The sequence below is a fragment of the Mobula birostris genome, chromosome 8 (genome assembly GCF_030028105.1).
Source record: "Mobula birostris isolate sMobBir1 chromosome 8, sMobBir1.hap1, whole genome shotgun sequence".
NCBI lineage: Eukaryota > Metazoa > Chordata > Chondrichthyes > Myliobatiformes > Myliobatidae > Mobula > Mobula birostris.
This window is the reverse complement of record NC_092377.1, coordinates 97,969,790-97,990,316: the sequence shown is the minus strand read 5'-3', so window position 1 is coordinate 97,990,316 and position 20,527 is coordinate 97,969,790. Positions and strand designations below refer to the sequence as shown.

The window sequence follows — 20,527 nt, the reverse complement described above, 5'->3', positions numbered from 1 at the left end:
TCGCTGTACCTCATAAGCCTGTCTAACCTCCTCATAAATGTATGTACTTTATTCCTTTTGACCACTCAATGTTCTGTTTTAATTTAAATGTTAAAATTTAAAAGGTTTAAATTATTTTGATCAGTATTAGCTTATCTTTAGTTTTTAACTTCTTATAAAAATATAATTGTTTTAAAACAATTAAAGATATTAAACAAAATAATTGTTTGACAGCTGGCTGACCCAAAGGTATTTGGTTAAGGTAATTATTACTTTTTCTGATGTCTTGAGGTTAGATTTCCATTTGATTCCTTTATGTCACAGAAAGACCTGTTGACACTCAAGGGATAGAACTGAAAGAACAGGCTGGGTTAAATCCAAATATATTTTGTCACTGGGCAACAAAATCAAAGTCAAGGTAAATTTATTATCAAAGTATGTATATGTCATTATTTAGGACCCTAACATTCACAGCAGAACAAACAAATACAATAGAATCAATGATAAAATACCCACAAACACAGATCGGCAAGCCACCAATGTGCAAAGGAAGACAAGCTGTGCAAATACAAAAATAATACAAACAAACAAACAAACAAATAAATAAATAAACTGAGAACATGAGTTGGAGAGTCCTTGAAAGTGAATCCAAAGGTTCTGTTCAATGATCAGTTCAGAGTTGAGGTGACTGAAGTTATCCATGTTGGTTCAGGAGCCTGATAGTTAAAGGGTAATAACTGTTCCTAAACCTAGTGAATGGTATTGTTGTGTAACATTTTAGAAACAAACCAGCTGCAATAGAGTTCTCACTGGAGTCTAGTTTTGATGTTAAAACCACTATCTTTATTAGTATCTACTTATAATATCATAACTTAACCAAGATAAACAAATGTTAAGAGTTATGTGTATATATGTGTGTAATATAGCTCCCAAACGAAATTAAGCTTGGGGAAACAAAGCTCAGAGTCTTAAGATGGTAAAGTAGGAAAGTTCAGTTCATCCACGGAAGGAATGATGCAAGAGAAATATCTGTAATCCAGGGTAAATGTAGAGAGAAGGCAATTACGTCGAATTCCACAGGTTCCACGATGGTAATTAATAAATATCAGTTATCGAAGATCCTCCATCGAGCCTTTCCAAATCCACATACTAATTACCACCAGAGTGATCTGTCACAGGGATGTCGTCTTCAAGGGGTTACCACATAACGTACCCAGGCAAGGGTTAACTTCGAGTGGTCCCACAGGACATTCTTTAATCCACTCCTATGGCTTATACAAAGTGACCGCCACACATTTGATGTGCACTGGATCGGTGATCAATCCACCCTTATGGGTATAGCAGAGTTCCAAAACCCCAGCTTCGACAAGCTGGAGCTGCTACTCTTTTCCAGGTTTACTCCTCTCTCTCTCTCTTCTGACTTCTGACTGTCTGTGTCCTTGTTTTAAAGCTAAACAAGCGTGAATCAGTCAGTGAACAACATCACAGTCCTGCCTCACCGAAGCACTCTTTTAAAGTGACAGTCCACAGTAAACAAAACCTATGGGTTCGTAACAGTTGCGTTTGCTCACCTACAACTACTGATGAGACCAAAACCAGATCGGCCAAAGCCACAACTTAGAATACTCCTTTTTTCAGTGAAACCACACAACCACGAAATCTCAAAACTCAAAACTTAACTGTACTTCCCAAAGCACAACTATTTAAATGGATTTATAGTATAGGCATCCATTAGTCTCATGAGACCATGGATTTGCACCTTGGAAGTTTTCCAGGGTGCAGGCCTGGGCAAGGTTGTATGGAAGACCAGCAGATGCCCACATGCCACCGATGTTATCTAAGGGAAAAACACTAGGGCCGATACAGCTTGGCACCGATGTCGTCGCAGAGCAATGTGTGGTTAAGTGCCTTGCTCAAGGACACAACACGCTGCCTCAGCTGAGGCTCAAACTAGCAACCTTCAGATCACTAGACCGACACCTTAACCACTTGGCCATACGCCAACGCAATGGTAAATGGCTTACCCAAGGAACATTCAAGACTTTTGATTGGAACAATGACCAATTCGGCCTAGGATTGGTTATCAGTTGAACAATAGGTACTTCTAGGAAGAGGTACAGTCGACGTTTCAGGCTGAGACTCTTCGTCAGGACTAATGAAGGGTCTCGGCCTGAAACGTCGACTATACCTCTTCCTAGAGATGCTGCCTGGCCTGCTGCGCTCACCAGCAACTTTGATGTGTGTTGCTTGAATTTCCAGCATCTGCAGAATTCCTGTTGTGAACAATAGGTATTGGTTGTTTCAGTTTGCTGTAATGCCTCCCTGTTGAAGATTATTACCTGTAGAATTTGAGCTGAGGGTTGATTTGGATTGGAACAACCAGCTTACACTTGCAATCAGTCCTTTCTAGTAGTTGCAGGCTCTCACTGTGTTGTGGTGTTGCTTGCAGCTGTGCTGATGCTGGTGGTTGGTTTGTTCAACTAAATCAAACCCTTCCAGGAGCAGATGAAGGTCCAGCTCTGTGTTTGATGATCTGTCAGACAAACTAGTTCTGCCTTCGAGAGCACATGGTCACAACTGGATGATACGGTGACACCAGCGATGTCTGTCTACAGTAACTTTGTAAAGTACTTTCCCCATTTGTTTGATATTCGTTTGATCTGGGACCCAGGGGTCTTGCCCATTGTGATACTACTTGGCCCACACTGCAGCTCCGGGCTTGAATGATTTCACCCATCAGCCAAGATCTGTGTGGCTGCCCTTATGCACCTGACCACCTGCTGGACTGGATGTTGGTCGCTTTTCTTGTCAAAAGCACTTCAGCTGGTGACTTCCTCTTGAGGCCCAGATGTGGTGTAATTCGACAGATCAACAGAAATGCGTCAAGAGCCTTGGCCGACGCTCCTTCCCTTCCTGATTTTAGATTTCCCCTTTTTCATTTGAAGGTATCCACAAACCTCTTTGCATGGCCATTGGACTGTGGACGATATGGGGGGTGAGTGGATGTGAATAATTCTGCTGTTCAGGCAGAATGCTGCAAATTGCTGTGCACTGAATTGAGTGTCACCGTTAGAAACAAAGGTTTCTGGCATCCCAAAAGCGGCTGAAGATCTGCAGCAGCTGTTGAATGGTAGCATTTGTCATTGTTGACTTCATAAATAATACTTCTGGCCATTTGGAATAGGCGTCATCTGGGACAAAGTAGGTAGAATCGTGATTGGGCCAGCGAAGTCAATATGTACTCGACTCCAAGGTCTGGTAGCCTGAGGAATGGGTGTGGATCGGCTCTACTTGGATTCTTTGCTGCCAAAGGTAGCTGAGTACATTGTTTGCATACTGATATGATACCTTGGTCTATGCCTGGCCAGTACACAAAGCTTCTCGCCAGGGCTTTCAATTGATTAATGCCCGGGTAACCACGATGGAATTGATTGAGTACTTTTGAATGAAGTGTTCGTGAATCACTATTCTGTCTTCAAGCATTAGGTAGGAGTCCACAGCTGAGAGTGAGGTATGATTAGATTAGATTAGATTAGGTAATGAGGACACGCAGTCCTCTTTTATTGTCATTTAGTAATGCATGCATTAAGAAATGATACAATGTTCCTCCAGAATGATATCATAGAAACACAAGACGAACCAAGACTAAAAGAAACTGACAAAAACCACATAATTATAACATATAGTTACAACAGTGCAAAACAATATCGTAATTTGACAAAGAACAGACAATGAACATGGTAAAAAAAAGTCTCAAAGTCTCTCGAAAGTCCCATTATCTCATGCAGACAGTAGAAGGAAGAGAAACTCTCTTCCTGTCATGAACCTCCAGCGCCACAAACTTGCCGATGCAGCACCCTGGAAGCACCCGACCACACCCAACTCTTGAGTCCGTCCGAAAACTTCGAGCCTCCGACCAGCCCTCTGACACTGAGCACCAAGCACCATCTCTGCCGAGCGCTTCGACCCCGACTCCAGCAACAGGCAATAGGCAAAGCCGAGGATTTAGGGCCTTTCCCTCCGGAGATTCTTGATCGCACAGTAGCAACGGCAGCGAAGCAGGCATTTCAGAAGTTTCTCCAGGTGTTCCTCCGCGCTTCTCACGTCTGTCTCCATCAAATCAGGATTGTGCACGGTACCTACTTACAAATACAATATCATTTCGGAGCAGCAGCGTGCGCTGCGTGACGCCGCCATCTTCTCCTTCCCTCCTCAATCTTGACTGGCCATCTATCAATGAGGTATCTGGAGATATACTGAAAAAGAGGATCTGTAGCCACTTCTGCTTTGATCTTGTTGATCATGATTTGAAGACTTTCAGCAACATCCCATAAAACACAGTGGACTTCGGAATCCACTGAAATTGCAGCCAATATTGCACTTTCATTTTCAGTAACCTGCTGATTCCTAAGTTTAGAGAGGGTACCTGTCTGACAAAGTTCATAGGTTGATGTTCAAAGTTCAAAGTACATTTATTATCAAAGTATGTATAAATTATACAACCTTGAGATTTGTCTCCTTACAGGCAGCCACAAACCAAGAAACCCAAAAGGACCTATTAAAAAAAGAGCAACAAACACCCAATGCACAGAGAGAAAATAAAACACAAATCATACAAACAATAAAAGCAAGCGACAGCATTCTGAACGAGACTGAGTCCATAGACACGAAGCCCAGAGCAGCCGGAGCAGGACCACAGCCTCAGTCTCAGTGCTGTGGACAGCAGAGTAAACGTCGTGGAGCAACGAGCAGAACTGGCCTGACTCTAGCCTCCAATCTCAACACCCTGCCTTTTCAATCCATCTGACCCAACATTTAAATTGTCCAAACATCAGGTCGTTCACCGTGCTCAGACCTGGGCCTTGCTGCATCGATATGCTCTGGGCCTGGATCTCGTGCCATGTTCCATCCCATACCCGACCTTTCCAAATCGGCCCAGCACTTCGATGGATCAGACCTTGCTCCCGATTTAGGTGGATGGGCTCTGAAATTCCTCTGCCGCACTTGTTCCAACTCTGCCTCTGACTCTGATTCTGTTTTCACGATGTCGCACTCTGGCTATGACCCCTCTTACTCGAACATGCCTCGACCTCATTCTGCCGTTGCATTGCATACCTCGACCCTCAAGCCAGCCTCGCCTTCACTCGCTTGCTTATTGTTTGTGATGATTATTTACCACAATTTTCCATGAGAAAAGTGTTATTAATGCAGTATTTAGTTGTAGTTCTTGCTTTATCAACCACCAGTAAGCTGTCACCTGTCTTCAGCAGCTCTATCTTAAACCAGATGTGTACTTGATTTCAAAATTGTAGGCTAATAACATCATTGTCCACCTTTGTAGACAGTTGACTGTATGCACTGGGATGGCTTTCTTAGATCCAAACAGTGGTTTGTGGTCAGTAAGGAGAGTGAAGCTTCTGCCATAATGCATCTTGTGGAATTTCTTCACAGTAAAGATGATTCCCAAAGCTTCCTTCTTGACTTGTCCATAGTTCCTTTCTGCTGTGCTCAGTGATCTGACTGCTTGTATGACAGTTTTTTTTTGAACCATCATGGAAGATATAGGATATGAGAGCTCCCACCCCCTAGTTGGATGCATCCGTTGCAACAGCGAATGGCAACTCTGAGTTGAAATGCGTTAAGGGAAGGTCGGACAACAGCATATTCTTTACCTGATCAAAACCCCCTTGGCATTGTTTGGACCATTGTTGAACAGGGCAATGAGTGGCTTTCTCAGCCAGTGCAGTGCTAGGAGAAATGCTGATCATGCCCAAAAATAATCATGAAGTGCTTATATCTGATGGTGGAGGCATCTTTAAGATAGCAGTGACGTTTTTGGGATCTGAGTGATGACCATACTTATCTATGATGAATCCCAGATGCTTAATTGAAGACATCAGGAAGCTATATTTTTCTGCCAAAATTGCAATCCAAAGTCTTGCAGTTTGTTCAAAATGTGGTCCAGGTGTTTGCATAGTTCTGTCTGATCCATGTCCATCACAATGATGTCTTCAAGGTAAGCAGCAACACCATCAATACCATTCAGCAAGCTGTCCATAATCTGTTGGAATATTGAAGGAATTGCCTTTACCGTGAAAAGCAGACAGAGGAAGGAAAACAACATGTGTTGTAATGGTGAGAAGCTCCTGTGATTTTCCACCACTTCCACCTGGAGGTAGGCTTCAGCCAAGTCTAACTTTGCAAAGTAGCGACCACCGTTCTATTTTGCAAAGGGATCTGCCGGTACCAATAATGGGTACTGGCACATCTCCAGAGCCGCACTGAGACTAAATGAGAGGTCTACACACAACCACACTGTACCATTGGCTTCCTTGATAATGACTATGGGAGATGCCTAAAGCGAGTAGTTGACAGCTTTGATCACTCCAGCTTGTTGCAGACAACCTAACTCTTGCTCCACGATTGGTAAGGCTGCATATGGTACTGGTCTTTTGGGACAGAAGACTGGCTTTGTCACTGGATGAAGATGACGTTCTGCTTGCAGTTTGGTGCAGCAACCTAAACCTTCTTGAAACACTGCTGCATAGAGTTATTGCAGTTGCTGTTGAATGGTCTCATGTACTGATAGTGGTGTGGAATCGACTGACATGATTTGACCAGCCAATGTCTTCGTACAGACCTCATCCAGAGGGGTGATACAGAGATCAAGCTTGTCCATTCAGTCAATACCAAGGACATTCAGATCTGGTTGGCCTGTTCCGTAACACATGCCATTGACTTGGTTAGTGTTCAGCTTCACCATGCAGTGCAGTTTGCCAGTCAGCTGGAGGGATCCACCAGATGCACTGCAGCCGGAGTGATGTGTTGATTTGACTGGTGGGGACTCAAATGCCCACCACGTGTGCTTGAAGATAATGGTGATTTCTGGCACTGTACTGAGTTGTACCATGACCAACTGATTGTTGATAAATATGTTGAAGTGCTTTCTCCTGGAGGTGGGGGAAAGTCAACTTTGGATGTAACCATTAAATTCCTTATCAATTTAGATGGCTTTTGAAACTTCTTGCCCTTGTGTTTCAATGCCTAGAAGACAGTGAAAGATGGAAAAAGCCTTCCTTGTGACCACAGCATTGGCATTCGCTCCAAATATGTTTCTAGTATTCAGTGTTTCTTGTGTAATGCCCTGCACCGCAATTCCAACAAGCTGTGTTTGGCCGTTTGGAAACATCTGAGAGTTGATGATTGGGCCACTGGAAACTACACTGACATGGTTCTGTTCGACTACGTTGGAATCATGTTTTAGGTTGATCAAATGCTGACATTCTTGATTGACAGCTTGTAAAATCATATCAGGGTCTTGCTGCAGTCTGGACAGGAGCCATTTATGAATGTTTACATCATCAGGTGCCTGAAGTCCACAAATAAAAATCAGACATTTGATTCACTCATGTTTACCCAGCCTGAACTTTTCACATTTGTGCTTGATGACACCGGCATATGGGATACAGTCATCAGCGTCGTGTTTAACGAGTTTCAGGCATTGGCTAGTGAACAATGAGGAGAGATGATTATTCTCAAAAATGCTTGTTACTTGTTGTACAGTTTCATCAAAAGAGAGATCACACAGATTCTTAGCCAGAATGAAGTTGAAATAATGCTCATGTCCAGCAATACCCAATTTTTGGAGCAAAGTGTGTATCATCCATGGGCCATCTTTACTGGTGAACTTGACCCAGAATATATCTTTGTAACATTTAAACCATGATTCAAACATAACTCCCAAAGTGGCATCAAACTAGAAATCAGCAATACACACAATAATTACTTACATGAGTTCTGTTCAGTGCTTGACACTGAAGTCATTGGGCTCACTAACAACCTGCTGATCAAGGTTTCAACTAACTTCAGCTGGGCTGCCTCATATTGAGCTTGTTGCTGTTGTAGAATTCCATTCAAGTCCTCTGCTGACATTGCCATGTTGTTGTAATACAGCACATGGTCGCCAATTTGTTGTGTTTGCTCACCTATAACTACTGATGAGACCAGATGCCAGGAGACAGGACTAAGCTAGAATGCAGAATACTCCTTTATTCCGTAAAAACCAAGAAACTACAAAATCTCAAAAATCCAATCCCAATGCATGGTCTACCCAAAGAACATTCAAGATGTTGATTGGAACAACAATCAATTAGTGAAAGTCAATCAATCAGTGAAGCTAAATAATCCCTGGGATAGATTATCAGCTGACCAATAGACGTTAGTTGTTTCAGCCCGCCATAACAGCTGTCAACACTATCTACCCCACGAAACTAATCAATAAGCTCTAAAACCCACATCTTGATCTCTCCTTATGTGATTGTATCTTTAATTTTCTCACTTGCAGACACCAGTCTGTTGGGATTGACAACAACATTTCCTTCACAATCAACATTAGAACAGGTGCAGCACAAGGCTGTGTGTTTATCCCTCTGTTCTATTCACTTTTTACTTACACTGACTACTGACAAACAATTCTGAGACAATTTTTTAAAGGGAAATACACCTTCAAGAATTCTTGAAGAGTGTGGCACCACAATGTCAAATGTAACATTTTGAAATGCTATTTACAGCCACTTATACAAACAAAGTATTGCATCTTACCATTGCTAAAGTCAATGTTCCTTGCTTACAAGTATTGCATCGTACTCTTAGCTTCCCAGGCTGCACAGCCTTGCACACAGTCTTGCAATAGACATAAAAACGGTGGTAGCAGCTTGAACCTGGAAGATAAAAGGGGACAAATGAAAGGACAGCCTTCAGAGTTCAAAGTTCAATGTTCAAAGTCTATTTATTAGCAGAGTTCGTATATCACTATAGACAACCCTGTGATGCATTTTCTTGCAGGCATTCACAGTATAACAAAGAAATAGAAAAGAATCAATGAAAAGCTGTACATAAGGACTAAAAAACAACCAATATGCAAAAGAAAAACTCTACAAATGCAAAAGAAAACCTAATAATAATAAATAAATAAACAAACAAATAATACTGAGAACATGAGTTGTAGAGTCCTTGAAAGTGAGTCCATAGATTGTTGAGGTGAGTGAAGTTATCTACACTGGTTCAGAAGCTCCTCCTCAACCTGGTGGTGTTGGGCCGGGAGTTTCTGTACCTCCTTCCTGATGACAGCAGCTTAAAGAAAGCGTGGCCTCAATGGTGGGGGATCCTTGATGATGAATGCTGGTTTATAGTAGATTTCAACCAGTTAATTTATTTCCAAGCATCTCTCCAAAAAGGAAGTATCAACAGCATACATATCTTAGCTCACATTTTGATATGTACACTCAGAGGCCAAATTATTAGGTATAGGGGGTATCTAATAAAGTGGCCACTGAAGGTATGTCTGTTTCTTTGCTCCTGTTGCCCATACACTTCAAGTTTCAATGTTTTGTGTGTTCAGAGATGCTCTTCTGTACACCACTGTAGTAATGTGTGGTATTTGAATTAATATTGCCTTCCTGTCAGCTTGAGCCAGTCTAGCCATTCTCCTCTGACCTCTTTCATTAACAAGGCATTTTCCTCCACAGAACTGCCACTCACTGAATCTTTTATTTTTCACATTCTCTGAAAGCTCCAGAGATTGCTGTTCAAGGTTCAAAGTTCAAAGTAAGTTATTATCAAAGTACATATGTATCACCATATAGTATCCTGAGATTCATTTTCTTGTGGGCATTCACAGTAAATAAAAACAAATGCGATAGAATCAATGAAAAACCTCACACAACATAGAAGGACAAACAACCAATGTGTAAAAGACAACAAATAGGCCAAATACAAAAGGAAGAGAAAAAAAATTAAATAAACAATGAATATCGAGAACACAAGTTGTAGAGTCCTAAAAGTGAGTCCATAGGTTGTGAAATCAGTCCATTGTTGGGGTGAGTGAAGCTATCCACACTAATTCAAGAGCCTGATGGTTCAAGAGTCCTTTGAGGCAGCAATAAATTGAAATACATAATGAGAAAAACTATAAATTACAATTTAAAAATTGTCATGTACCATTAAGCTAGGTCTTCTGATAAAAGATAACAAACTACGGCAAATTCAGGGTGGATCAAATTATAGGTGCACTTATTATTTACTCGCAAGGAGAGCTACCTCCATACATTATCATTGGAGAATAGCTTCAATCTTATAGCTCAGACAAACCACTTTTATATTTTTTACAGAGAACAGTAATTAGGTTGTTTCATTCCATAACCAGGGCCGGATTAACCTAGTAGTAAAAATAGCTTATGCTACAGGCCCCGCATTTTCGACGGCCCTGCACTAAATGCTTGCAAGCTGCAGTCTGGTGAAATCGGCATCTCACCGTATTCTCACGATGATCTGGCAACGCTGTTGTTTTCGTGTCAGGAGAGCTGCATGGTATGTGTGTGCAGGCGTGTGTTGGCTCCTTGCTGTGTCGTGGTGACTGTTGCGCTATCTCCCACGCTCCCAAGCTGCTGCAGCGTGCGCTGTTACACTGCTGGAAGTTGCACTGCTGACTTTGTGCGCTATGTTTTGCCGTCTGGATCAGTTGAAAGATTTGTGAAGTTTTTGGATATGGAAGGTCATAGTGCTGAACAGCTCACTCAAAGTTTACTTGACTTTTTAAAGGAAAATGACATTGATATGAAAGACTACCGTGGTCAAAGTTATGACAATGCCAGCAACATGAGTGGCAAGTATAGTGGCTTACAAGCATGAATTAAAGAGCTGAATGAGTTTGCGGATTACATTCCACGTTTTGCACATTCACTAAATTTAGTTGAAAATGCGCTGCTGAATGTTGTCAAGAAGCATTAATTTTCTTTCAATTTGTAGAAAGCCTGTACACATTTTTTTCTGCTTCTACTTATCGGTGGGATCTCCTTTCTGCTGCATTTTCTGATGGTGGTGCTCATTTGCCCATTGTGAAAAGAATGTCAGATACCAGGTGGTCAGCTCGTGCAGATGCAACAAAAGCACTTTTACACAGCTTTTCTGCATAAAACAAGTCTTGGATGACATTTCAAATAACGATGATCAGAAGGCAGAGTGTCGACAACAGGCTCGTGGACTACTTCCAACCATGATGAAGTTGGGAACAGGAATAATGGTCATATTGTGGGATCAACTATTACAGCGTTTTCAAATGACCAGTGCTTCTTTGCAATCTTCTGGCCAAGACTTGAAAACAGCTTGTGCACTCTATGAATCCTTGCATGGATATATGCAAGTTACGCGGTCTACTTTTTCAGACACTGAGCAAAAAGCCAAGGTGTGAAGTATGAAGATTATCAACAGCAAACTTGAAGAAAACACAAGCAAAATCATGCATATGATGATTTCAGTGGTTCCAGCACTCTTGATCCACTTGTTGAATCTGAAACGCCTTCTCAGAAGTTTAAAAGCCAAACATTTCTTGCCATTATTGACAGCTTGCTTTCTGCCCTGTCAAAAAAAGGCATTAAGCTTATCTAAAAGTGAATGGTGTTTTTGGATTCCTTCATCAGTTACAGTTGCTTACACCTGAAGAGATCGTAAAGAGGTCATCAAATCTTATTAAATCATATCCGGAAGATCTGGAAGAAAGTCTTGATGAAGAATTGGAGTCGTGTTTTCCAAATGGAGAAAATGCCTTGCGCATCTATTTGTCACTCATGGTTATGAACTGCAGTGGAGAACGCTCATTTTCAAAACTGAAAAGGATTAAAAATGAACTAAGGAGCACCATGGGTCAAAACAGATTGAACAATCTCACTCTAATGAACATTGAACATGAACTTCTGCGTGAAATAGACATTTCAAGTATCATCAACAAATTTGCTCATGCTAAATCTAGAAAATGTAACTTTTAAATTGTAGATTTGTTACTTTTGGCATTTGAAATTGATACCTACATGTAAGTAATACTATTACTGAAGTGTCAGACATCTGTTGTATTATCCGGCTGTATAGCAAATAAAAAAATTGAATTACTTTACTATGCAAGTAAATAATTTATGTTTTAATACTTAGGTGCATTTTTTAAATTTAGGGCCCCTTTATAACATAAGCTACAGGCCCTGCACTTGCTTAATCCAGCCCTGTCCATAACATCTTGCTAAAACACACATAGATACACACATATATACATACATACACACACACACACACACACACACACACACACGCACACGGACTTGTGAGCCAGCAAACCAGCAGAGAACTCTGGGATCTCACAGGTCCCGTTTTGTCACACTACATTTTACAAAAGTAACAAATTCACAAAAACTTCAGGGTTACAGATATATTTCCACAATATATATATACTCACACACATACCATATATATCATTATGAGTTTGAGGAGATTTGGTATGTCACTGAAGACATTCACAAATGTCGACAGATGTACCGTGGACAGCATTCTAACTGACTACATCACAGTCTGGTATAGAGGGGCCACTGCAAAGGATTGAAATAAGCTGCAGAAAGCTGTAAACTCAGTCAGCTCCATCATGGGCACTAGCCTCCCTAGCATCCAGGACATCTTCAAGGAATGATCCCTCAAAAAGGCGGCATCGATCATGGTGGAGCCCATCACCCAGGACATGCCTTCTTCTCATTGCTACCATCATAGAGGAGGTACAGGAGCCTGCGGTCACACACTTACACATTTCTATAGATGTACTGCAGAGAGCATTCTAACTGGCTGCGTCACCGTCTGCTATTTGGGGGGTGGGCTGGGGATGTGCTATTGTAGAGGATTGAACAACTAACAAAACGACAAAGAGTTGTAGACTTAGTCAGCTCCATCATGGGCACTAGTATCCAAAGTATCCAAGGCATCTTCAAGGAGCGATGCCTCAAAAAGGCAGCATCCATCATCAAAGACCCACATCATCTAAGGTATGCCCTGTTCTCATTGCTTCTTGTGGGAAGAGGTACAGGAGCCTGAAGATGATTCAGGAACATCTTGTTTCTCTCCGACATCTGATTTCTGAATGGACATTGAACCCATCAGCACTACCTCACTACTTTATTATTTTTATTTTTGCACTACTTATTTAACTATTTAACACACACACATACATATAGTATATTTACTGTAATTCACAGTTTGTTTTTCTCTCTCTATTATGTATTGCATTGTACTGTTGCTGCAACGTCAACGAATTTTACAATATATGCCAATGATATTAAACCTGATTTTGATTCAAAAGGAAAGCAAAGATAAAAATACTGAGGTAGTGTTCATGGGTCCATTGTCTATTCAGGAATCTGATGGTGGTGGGGAAGAAGGTGTTCGTAAAATGTTGAGTATGTGCGTTGGCCACCATGCATCTATAGAAGTTTGTCAAAGTTTTAAATGACATGCTGAATCTGCACAAACTTCAAAGGAAGTAGAGAGGCTTTTGTGCTTTCTTTGTGATGGCACTTATGTGCTGAACTCAGGACAGATCCTCTGAAATGATAACACTGAGGAATTTAATGTTACTGGCTCTCTCCACTGATGAAGACTGGCTCATGGACCACCAGTTTCTATGTCCTGTAGTAAATAATCAGCTCTTTGGTTTTGCTGACATTGAGTGACAGGTTGTTGTTCTGGCACCATTCAGTCAGATTGTCAAACTCAGTCCTATACACAGATTCATCACCACCTTTGCTTTGGCTCACAACAGCAGTGTCATCAGCGAACTTAAATATGGCACTGGAGCTGTAGTTAGTCTCATGGTCATTAGTATAAAATAGGTAGAGCAGGAAGCTGTGCACACAGCCTTGTGATTTACCTATGCAGATGGAGATTGTGGAGGAGATGTTGCCAATCTGAACTGACTGGGGACTGCAAGTGAGGAAATTAAGGAACTAGTTGTTTAAGATGATACTGAGGCCTGGATGTTGGAGATTATTGATTTGGTTTGAGGAGATGACAGTACTGAATGCTGAGCTGTAGTCAATGGATGATGGATACATCTTCGCTGTCCTGATGTTCTAGAAGTAAGTGAGAAGTCAGTGAAATGGCATCTGATGTTGACCCGTTGTGATTTTAGGCAAATTGGAGCGGATCCAAGTCACTTCTCAGACAAGAGTTGATATGCTTCGTCACCAGCCTCTGAAAGCACTTCATCACAGTGGATGTAAGTGTTACTTGATGATAGTCTTTGAAACAGGTTATCATGTTCTTCTTGTACACTGGTATAATTGAAACCTGCTTGAAGAAGGTGGGCACCTCAGACTGCCAAAATGAGAGGTTAAAGATATCAGTGAACACACCAGCCAGTTGAATAGCCCAGGCTTCAGTACTTAGCCAAGTACCCCATCTGGGTCAGATGCTTTCTGTGGGTTCACCCACCTGAAGGGTGTTCTCACATCGGCATCAGGGACTGAAATCACAAGGTTATCAGATGCTGTGGGAGTTCGTGAAAGCAAACATAAAAGGCATTAAGCTTATCTGGGAACAGAACCTTGTTCACATCTATGTTGCTTGGTTTCACTGTGTAGGAGTTGATAGCATTCTAGCCCTGCCACAGATGTCAAACATCCTTCAGTGATTCAAGTTTGGTCCAGAATTTGCATGTGAGATGGCTTTCCAGAATTTGGACCTGGACCTCTTGTATTTAACCTGGTCACCAGACCTGAACAGCAGTGATCTGGCCCTCAGCAGATCACGGATCTCTTGGCTTATCCACGACTTCTGGTTGGGGAAGACTCTGGATGATTTTGTGGGGAAATACTTATCTTTATAATGTCCATGACAACTGCGGTATATTTGTTCAAATCCTCTGATAAATCCTATAGCCGCTTCTCTGCCTTGCAACTACCTCTTTTTGTCCTTATCTCTGGAGCCTTGCTCTTTAGCCTTTGCCTGTATAGGGGTAGGAAGAGGACAGCCAGATGATAATACTTCCTGAAATGCAGTCCAGGGATCGAACAGTAGGTATTCCTAATCATAGTATAACAGTGGTTACATGTGTTGGGACCTCTGGTGCTGCAGGTGACACGCTAATGATATTTGTGCAGCAATTTCATCAAACAAGTCTGATTGAAGTTCCCATCCATGATATAAAAGGCATCAGGGTAGGTTGTTTCTTGTTTGCTAATCACAGCACCCTATCCTTCTCCATAATTATCTTGAAACTAATGGAAGTATGATCACAAAGTGCTCCCTTACACATACTTCTGTCACTTGTCCTGCTCGTTCCCTAACGGGAGGTCCAGTGGCATGCTGTCTCTAGTTGGCACCCCTATATATTGATTAAGGGAACTTTCCTGAACACATTTGACAAACTCTGTTCCATCCTATCATTTTACAGTATTGGAGTCCCAGTTAATATGTTGAAAATTAAAATCACCTACTAATTGCCTTATTTCAGTCACACATGATCTGGCTATCCTATCTCTCCCCAGAGACAGCCCTCATGATCATAACAGATCATTCAGGCATCATGACAGGTTTTATCATGCATCTAAGAATCCTTTACGGCCACAGATCAGTTGTGTATAACTGACAATACCCAAAATGCTGGAGGAACTCAACAGGTCATGCAGCATCTATGTAGGGGAATAAAAAGTTGATGCTTCAGGCCAAGACCCTTCATTAGAACAAAAACTATTATGCATTTATAAAGTTCCTGCATGATAGAGTCTTACCTGATTGCCAGGTGTATGTGTTTTATGTGGGACTCTGTACTTGAAGGAGACAGCTGAAGAGGCAAAATGGAGGGCCTGCTCACTCCAGCTTCATCTTGGCTTGGTTTGACTGGGGCCAACATTTCCAGTCAAGATGGCATCGAGTTGTGGTTTCTACTGAAGTCGTGGTTTAGAACTAGCTATTCTTTAAGCTCATAGGGATAGTTGTGTGGTCAGAGAGGGGAGTTAGGGGTCAGGTTAGTGTTTAGGGACAAGAAGGAGGAGAAGTTAGGGATCAGGCTGGTGTCTAGGCCTCCGCTCCATGCTCAAAGGCCAGCAACATGGTTGTGTGATGAAGGACATTGGTGAAGATCAGCTGTCTCGATGGGGGGTTTTCAGACGTCTGTGGAAGCAGGAGGGACAAAGGCCAGTGAATCAATGTTCGAAGCCTGGAGTTTGGGGTCCCATCACCAGCTAGTCCAGGGGTTGATATTGAAAACTGAAGCCCAAAAGTTAATCTGAAGTCTGGAAGTCAAAGCCCAATATCTAATGCCTGGAGAATGGAGACTGGAGGCCTGCCCTGAATTTGGAGGACTGTCTATGAGTCTGGGTGGGAGGGAGGAAAGGGGCTTGTTTTGCTCTTTTCTTTTGTTGCTTGCTGTGTTCTGTTCATTGTTGAACGTGAGCATGTATGTTGGTGCTGGAATGTGTGGTGATACTTGTGAGCTGTGCCAGCACACCGTTAGGTTGTGTTGGTTGTTAATACAACCATGGCATTTCACTGCACATTTCAATGTACATTCAATAAATAAATGAATCTGAACGTGCACCTGCTAATACAGCCACCACTGGTACATAATCCCATCCTTTCCACTTTTACCTACAGCTAACCAGGAGATCTGGATATGCCTCTAGGCAGAAATTCCAAGTGAAGACAAAATGCAGCAGCAAGTAACTTCACAGTAACTGGTTTGGTGTCATCAGAACAGAGAAAAGTCATCAGGTGCAGGAGAAAATCTGCAGACACTGGAAATCCAAAGCAACACACGCAAGATGCTGGAGGAACTCAGCAGACCAGGCAGCATCTATGGGAAAGAATAAACAGAAGACATTTCGAGCCAAAACCCTTTATTAGGCCTGCTAATGAAGTCCTGCTGAAGGGTCTTGGCCTGTAACATAGACTGTTTACTCTCTTCCACAGATACTGCCTGGCCTGCTGAGTTCCTCCAGCACTTAGTGTGAATCCATCAAGTGGTCAAAGGTGGAAGAAGTGTTCATTGTACCATCATGTAGCATCCAGCAGAGAAGGGAAGCAAAATAAACTTCATTCTTCTTCCTCTTGTGAAATACCTGTGCTAGAATTCTATTTAATGACAGCGAATGTGATGCTGCTTTGGATATTATAAGTGTTTATTTTAGTTTTATTATTGGCTGATGGTAATGATATGTTGCAATTCTCAATATAAAAGATTCAAGCATCAGAAGGAAAGAACACTATAGGTTGGAATTGTGTTTGCCATCTCATATCTTTCCCAGTTTGCAACAAAACCTACTTAAACAAGCTCCAAATTAAAATTATGTTTTCAATTGCTTCAGTAAAAAATTATTGCAAACTTCATTATTACTGCAATCCTACATCTCACTAGATCTTTCCTAGCTACTATATGTCCAAATGTCTTTTAAATGTTGGAACTCAACCAACCTCTACCTCTTCCTCTGGCAGCTTGTTCCATATCCTACTACCCTCTGTGTGAAAATTTTTTCCCTCACATCTTGCTCTTTAAATATTTTCCTACCCTAGGAAAAGTCAGGACCATGATTATCCACCGCATCTACATAGGTCATGATTTTTTTATATCTCTGTAAGGTCACCCTTAGGTGCCCTTCTTTAGGGTGTATGGGGTGTCAGGGAGGGGTAGCACCCCTGATGGGGGAGCATGTTGCGTCCTTTTCAGGGCGGTTAGTCCACCTTTAGTCCCCACCTGGCACTCAGCTCTCATCTGTGGCTCCTGTTTGCATGCGACAGTGGCCACACCCCGGGCAACGGCTTCGACAAGCCGGCTAAACCAGGTGAGGGTAGCCGACAGGTCTCAAACCTTCAATGAGATAGGGAGTTGTCTATCCCAGCATGTGAAGACAGACTCCGGAGGATTGAGCGGATAGAAGGTCCAACAGTCAAGAAGGCGGTCTCTGCAAGCATCGTGAAACGTGTAGAGCACGACTAGACACTGAAGATGTCCTGGTCATCCACTGCGCCTAGTCCCATCTCCAGCCGTCTTGACTCTTGTCTTGCCACTGGATCCAGATGGGAATTGGGAAGACAGAGTGAGGCTGACGCTGAGCAACTCTCCCTCACTTAAATCCAGATCAAGCACTAGTCTCAACACCATCCAGCCAGCTGGTGGCGTAGTGGCATCAGCGCTGGACTGCGGGGCGAGAGGTCCCGAGTTCGAATCTGGTCAGCTCCCTTGCACGCTCTCCATCCGTGCTGGGTTGAGCATCGAGCTAGCAACTCAACCTCATAAAAAAGTACTCATGGTGTCGAGGTCTTCATCGATGACAATGGACAAACCTTGGAAGTGTCGCCTCCAAGCCAATATCCACAGTTCCACTCAGCCGGCTAAGTTGGACAGACCATGTTGTTCATTTTCCCCTCACAACATTCCTGAAACAGGCCTCTCTTCCAAGCTTTGATATGGGAAATTACCTGCTGGACAATTAAAAGATCCAGGACAATTAATATGACCACCGACTCGTGGGGATCCTGGCACTGATCATTCACAGCGGAGATGGAGCACTCAGGATGATATTGGGAACCCCGAGTCCGTTCAAAAGCAGAGCACAGAGACCTGCATCACTGGTAGAAGATGTGCACCATCTCATAAACTACGTGCCTGGCTATCCCCTTGACTATCATTGGCCCCATTCACAAAAGAGTTTTCTGTCCCCTCTTAGGCCTCATCAGCTATTTCATAACTAAAAAGGAAAGAGTCATCCTTGATTCCAAAGGTAGTGCCTGAGAAGAAGAAGAGTCTGGTCAAGAACTAGGCAAGCAGCTTGTGATTCACACCCCCACTCTCTAAAACCATTTATTCTGCTGAAAACTTTTCTGATTTACTTTTTATATCCATGGGTGTGTGGAACAAACTGCCAGTGCAAGTGATGGATGCGGGTTCGATTTCAACATTTAGGCAAAATTTGGATAGGTACATGGATGGGATGGATATGGAGGGCTACGGTCCACGAGCAGATCAATGGGGCCAGGAAGATTAATAGTTCAAGCAAGAACTAGATGGGCAATAGGGACTGCTTCTGTGTTGTAGTGTTCGATGACTCTCTATCTCCAGAACTTCCCACAACATCACCTTAAAGGAGAGGGAGACAAACACCATGTCAGAACTACAGATTCAGGCTAAGGAATGCAATGATAACATGGGAAGAGGCAAAATATACTTACAACTTGAGCCTCACCATTCTGCTTAATTGCTAATGACCTGCCATTTGTGCAGAGAATGGTGCTAAGTGGGCCTCAGGCCATTACTGAAGATTTTTTAGATCCAGGGAAGTGTATGGTCATGCACATTGGTAGAAGGAATAAAGGTGTAGACAATTTTCTAAATAGGGAGAAAATTCAGAAATTAGACACACAAAGGGACTTGACAGTCCTCTTGTAGGAATCCCTAAAGGTTAACTTATCATAAGAACATAAGACATAGCAGCAGAATTAGGTTATTCAGCCCATGAAACTTGCTCCACCATTTCATAGTAGCTGATCCATTTCTCTCTTCACCCCATTCTTAAATCAACTTGCAGGTTGAGTCAGTGTTAAAGAAGGCAAAAGCAAAGTTAGCATTCATTTCGAGAGGACTAGAACGTAAAAGCACAGATGTAATGCTGAGTTGTTATAAGGCATTGTTCAGACTGCACTTCAGAGTATTGTGCCACATACACAAAATGCTAGAAGAACTCAGCAGGCCAGGCAGCATCTAGGAAAAGAGTAAACAGTCGACGTTTTGGGCTGAAACCCTTCGGGGTTTTTTTCTGGACAGCAGACATAACCAGTTTCCTTCCATCACCACTCTCTTCACACCACACTCCTCACACCAGATAGGAGAGTGGTGGTGAAGGAAACTGGTTAGGTCTGGTGCCCAGAAAAAAATGAAGGATTTCAGCCCAAAACATCAACTGTATTCTTTTCCTAGATGTTGCCTAGCCTGCTGAGTTCCTCCAGCATTTTGTGTTTGTTGCTCAGATTTCCAGCACCTGCTGATTTTCTCTTGTTTGTGATAAAGAATATTGTGAGCAGTATTGGGCCCCTTATTTAAGAAAGGATATGCTGCCATTGGAGAGGGTCCAGAGGAAGTTCATTAGAATGATGCTGAGAATCAAAGGGGAACATGAGGTATGTTCCATGATGTTGGGCCTGTACTCATTTGAGTTCAGAAGAATGAAAGGGATCTCATTGAAATCTATTGAATATTGAAAGGCCTAGATAGAGAGGATGTGGAGAGGATGTTTCCTATAGTGGAGGAATCTAGGACCTGAGGGTATCTCATCAGAATAGAAGAATGTCCCTTTAGAACAGAGATGAGAAGCAATTTTTTTTTGGTCAGAGGGCGGTGCATCTGTGGAATTCATTGCCACAATTGGCTCTGGAGATCAAGTCACTGGGTATATTTAAAGCGGAGGTTGAAAGGTTCATGATTTGTAAGGATGGCAAAGATTTTGAGGAAAAGGCTGGAAAATAGGGTTGCAGGGATAATAAATCAGTCATAATGGAATGGTGGAGCAGATTCGATGGGTTGTATGATCTAATTCTGCTCCTCTGTCTGGTAAAATGAGAGAGAGAGAGATATGGCATTTTAAAGCTTTCTTTAATCTGGAAGTTTGAAGCATAGAGTGATAACTTTTAATGGCTGAAATTTTGCTGTTGTCTTGCTTTCCAAACTGATAATTACTCAACTGTATTCACT

The 20,527-nt window shown here is 42.3% G+C and overlaps 1 protein-coding gene across 7 annotated transcripts in view; it reads right to left on the bottom strand.

Moving 5' to 3' along the window:
* Positions 1 to 20,527, bottom strand: part of prkn (parkin RBR E3 ubiquitin protein ligase) — a 1,184,373-nt gene that overhangs the window by 784,505 nt on the left and 379,341 nt on the right. For all 7 annotated transcript variants that reach the window (XM_072265746.1, XM_072265747.1, XM_072265749.1 and 4 more), the window contains one exon: positions 8,581 to 8,699. In XM_072265746.1, coding sequence (XP_072121847.1) covers positions 8,581 to 8,699 — 119 coding nt within the window. The remainder of the gene's footprint in view (positions 1 to 8,580; positions 8,700 to 20,527) is intronic.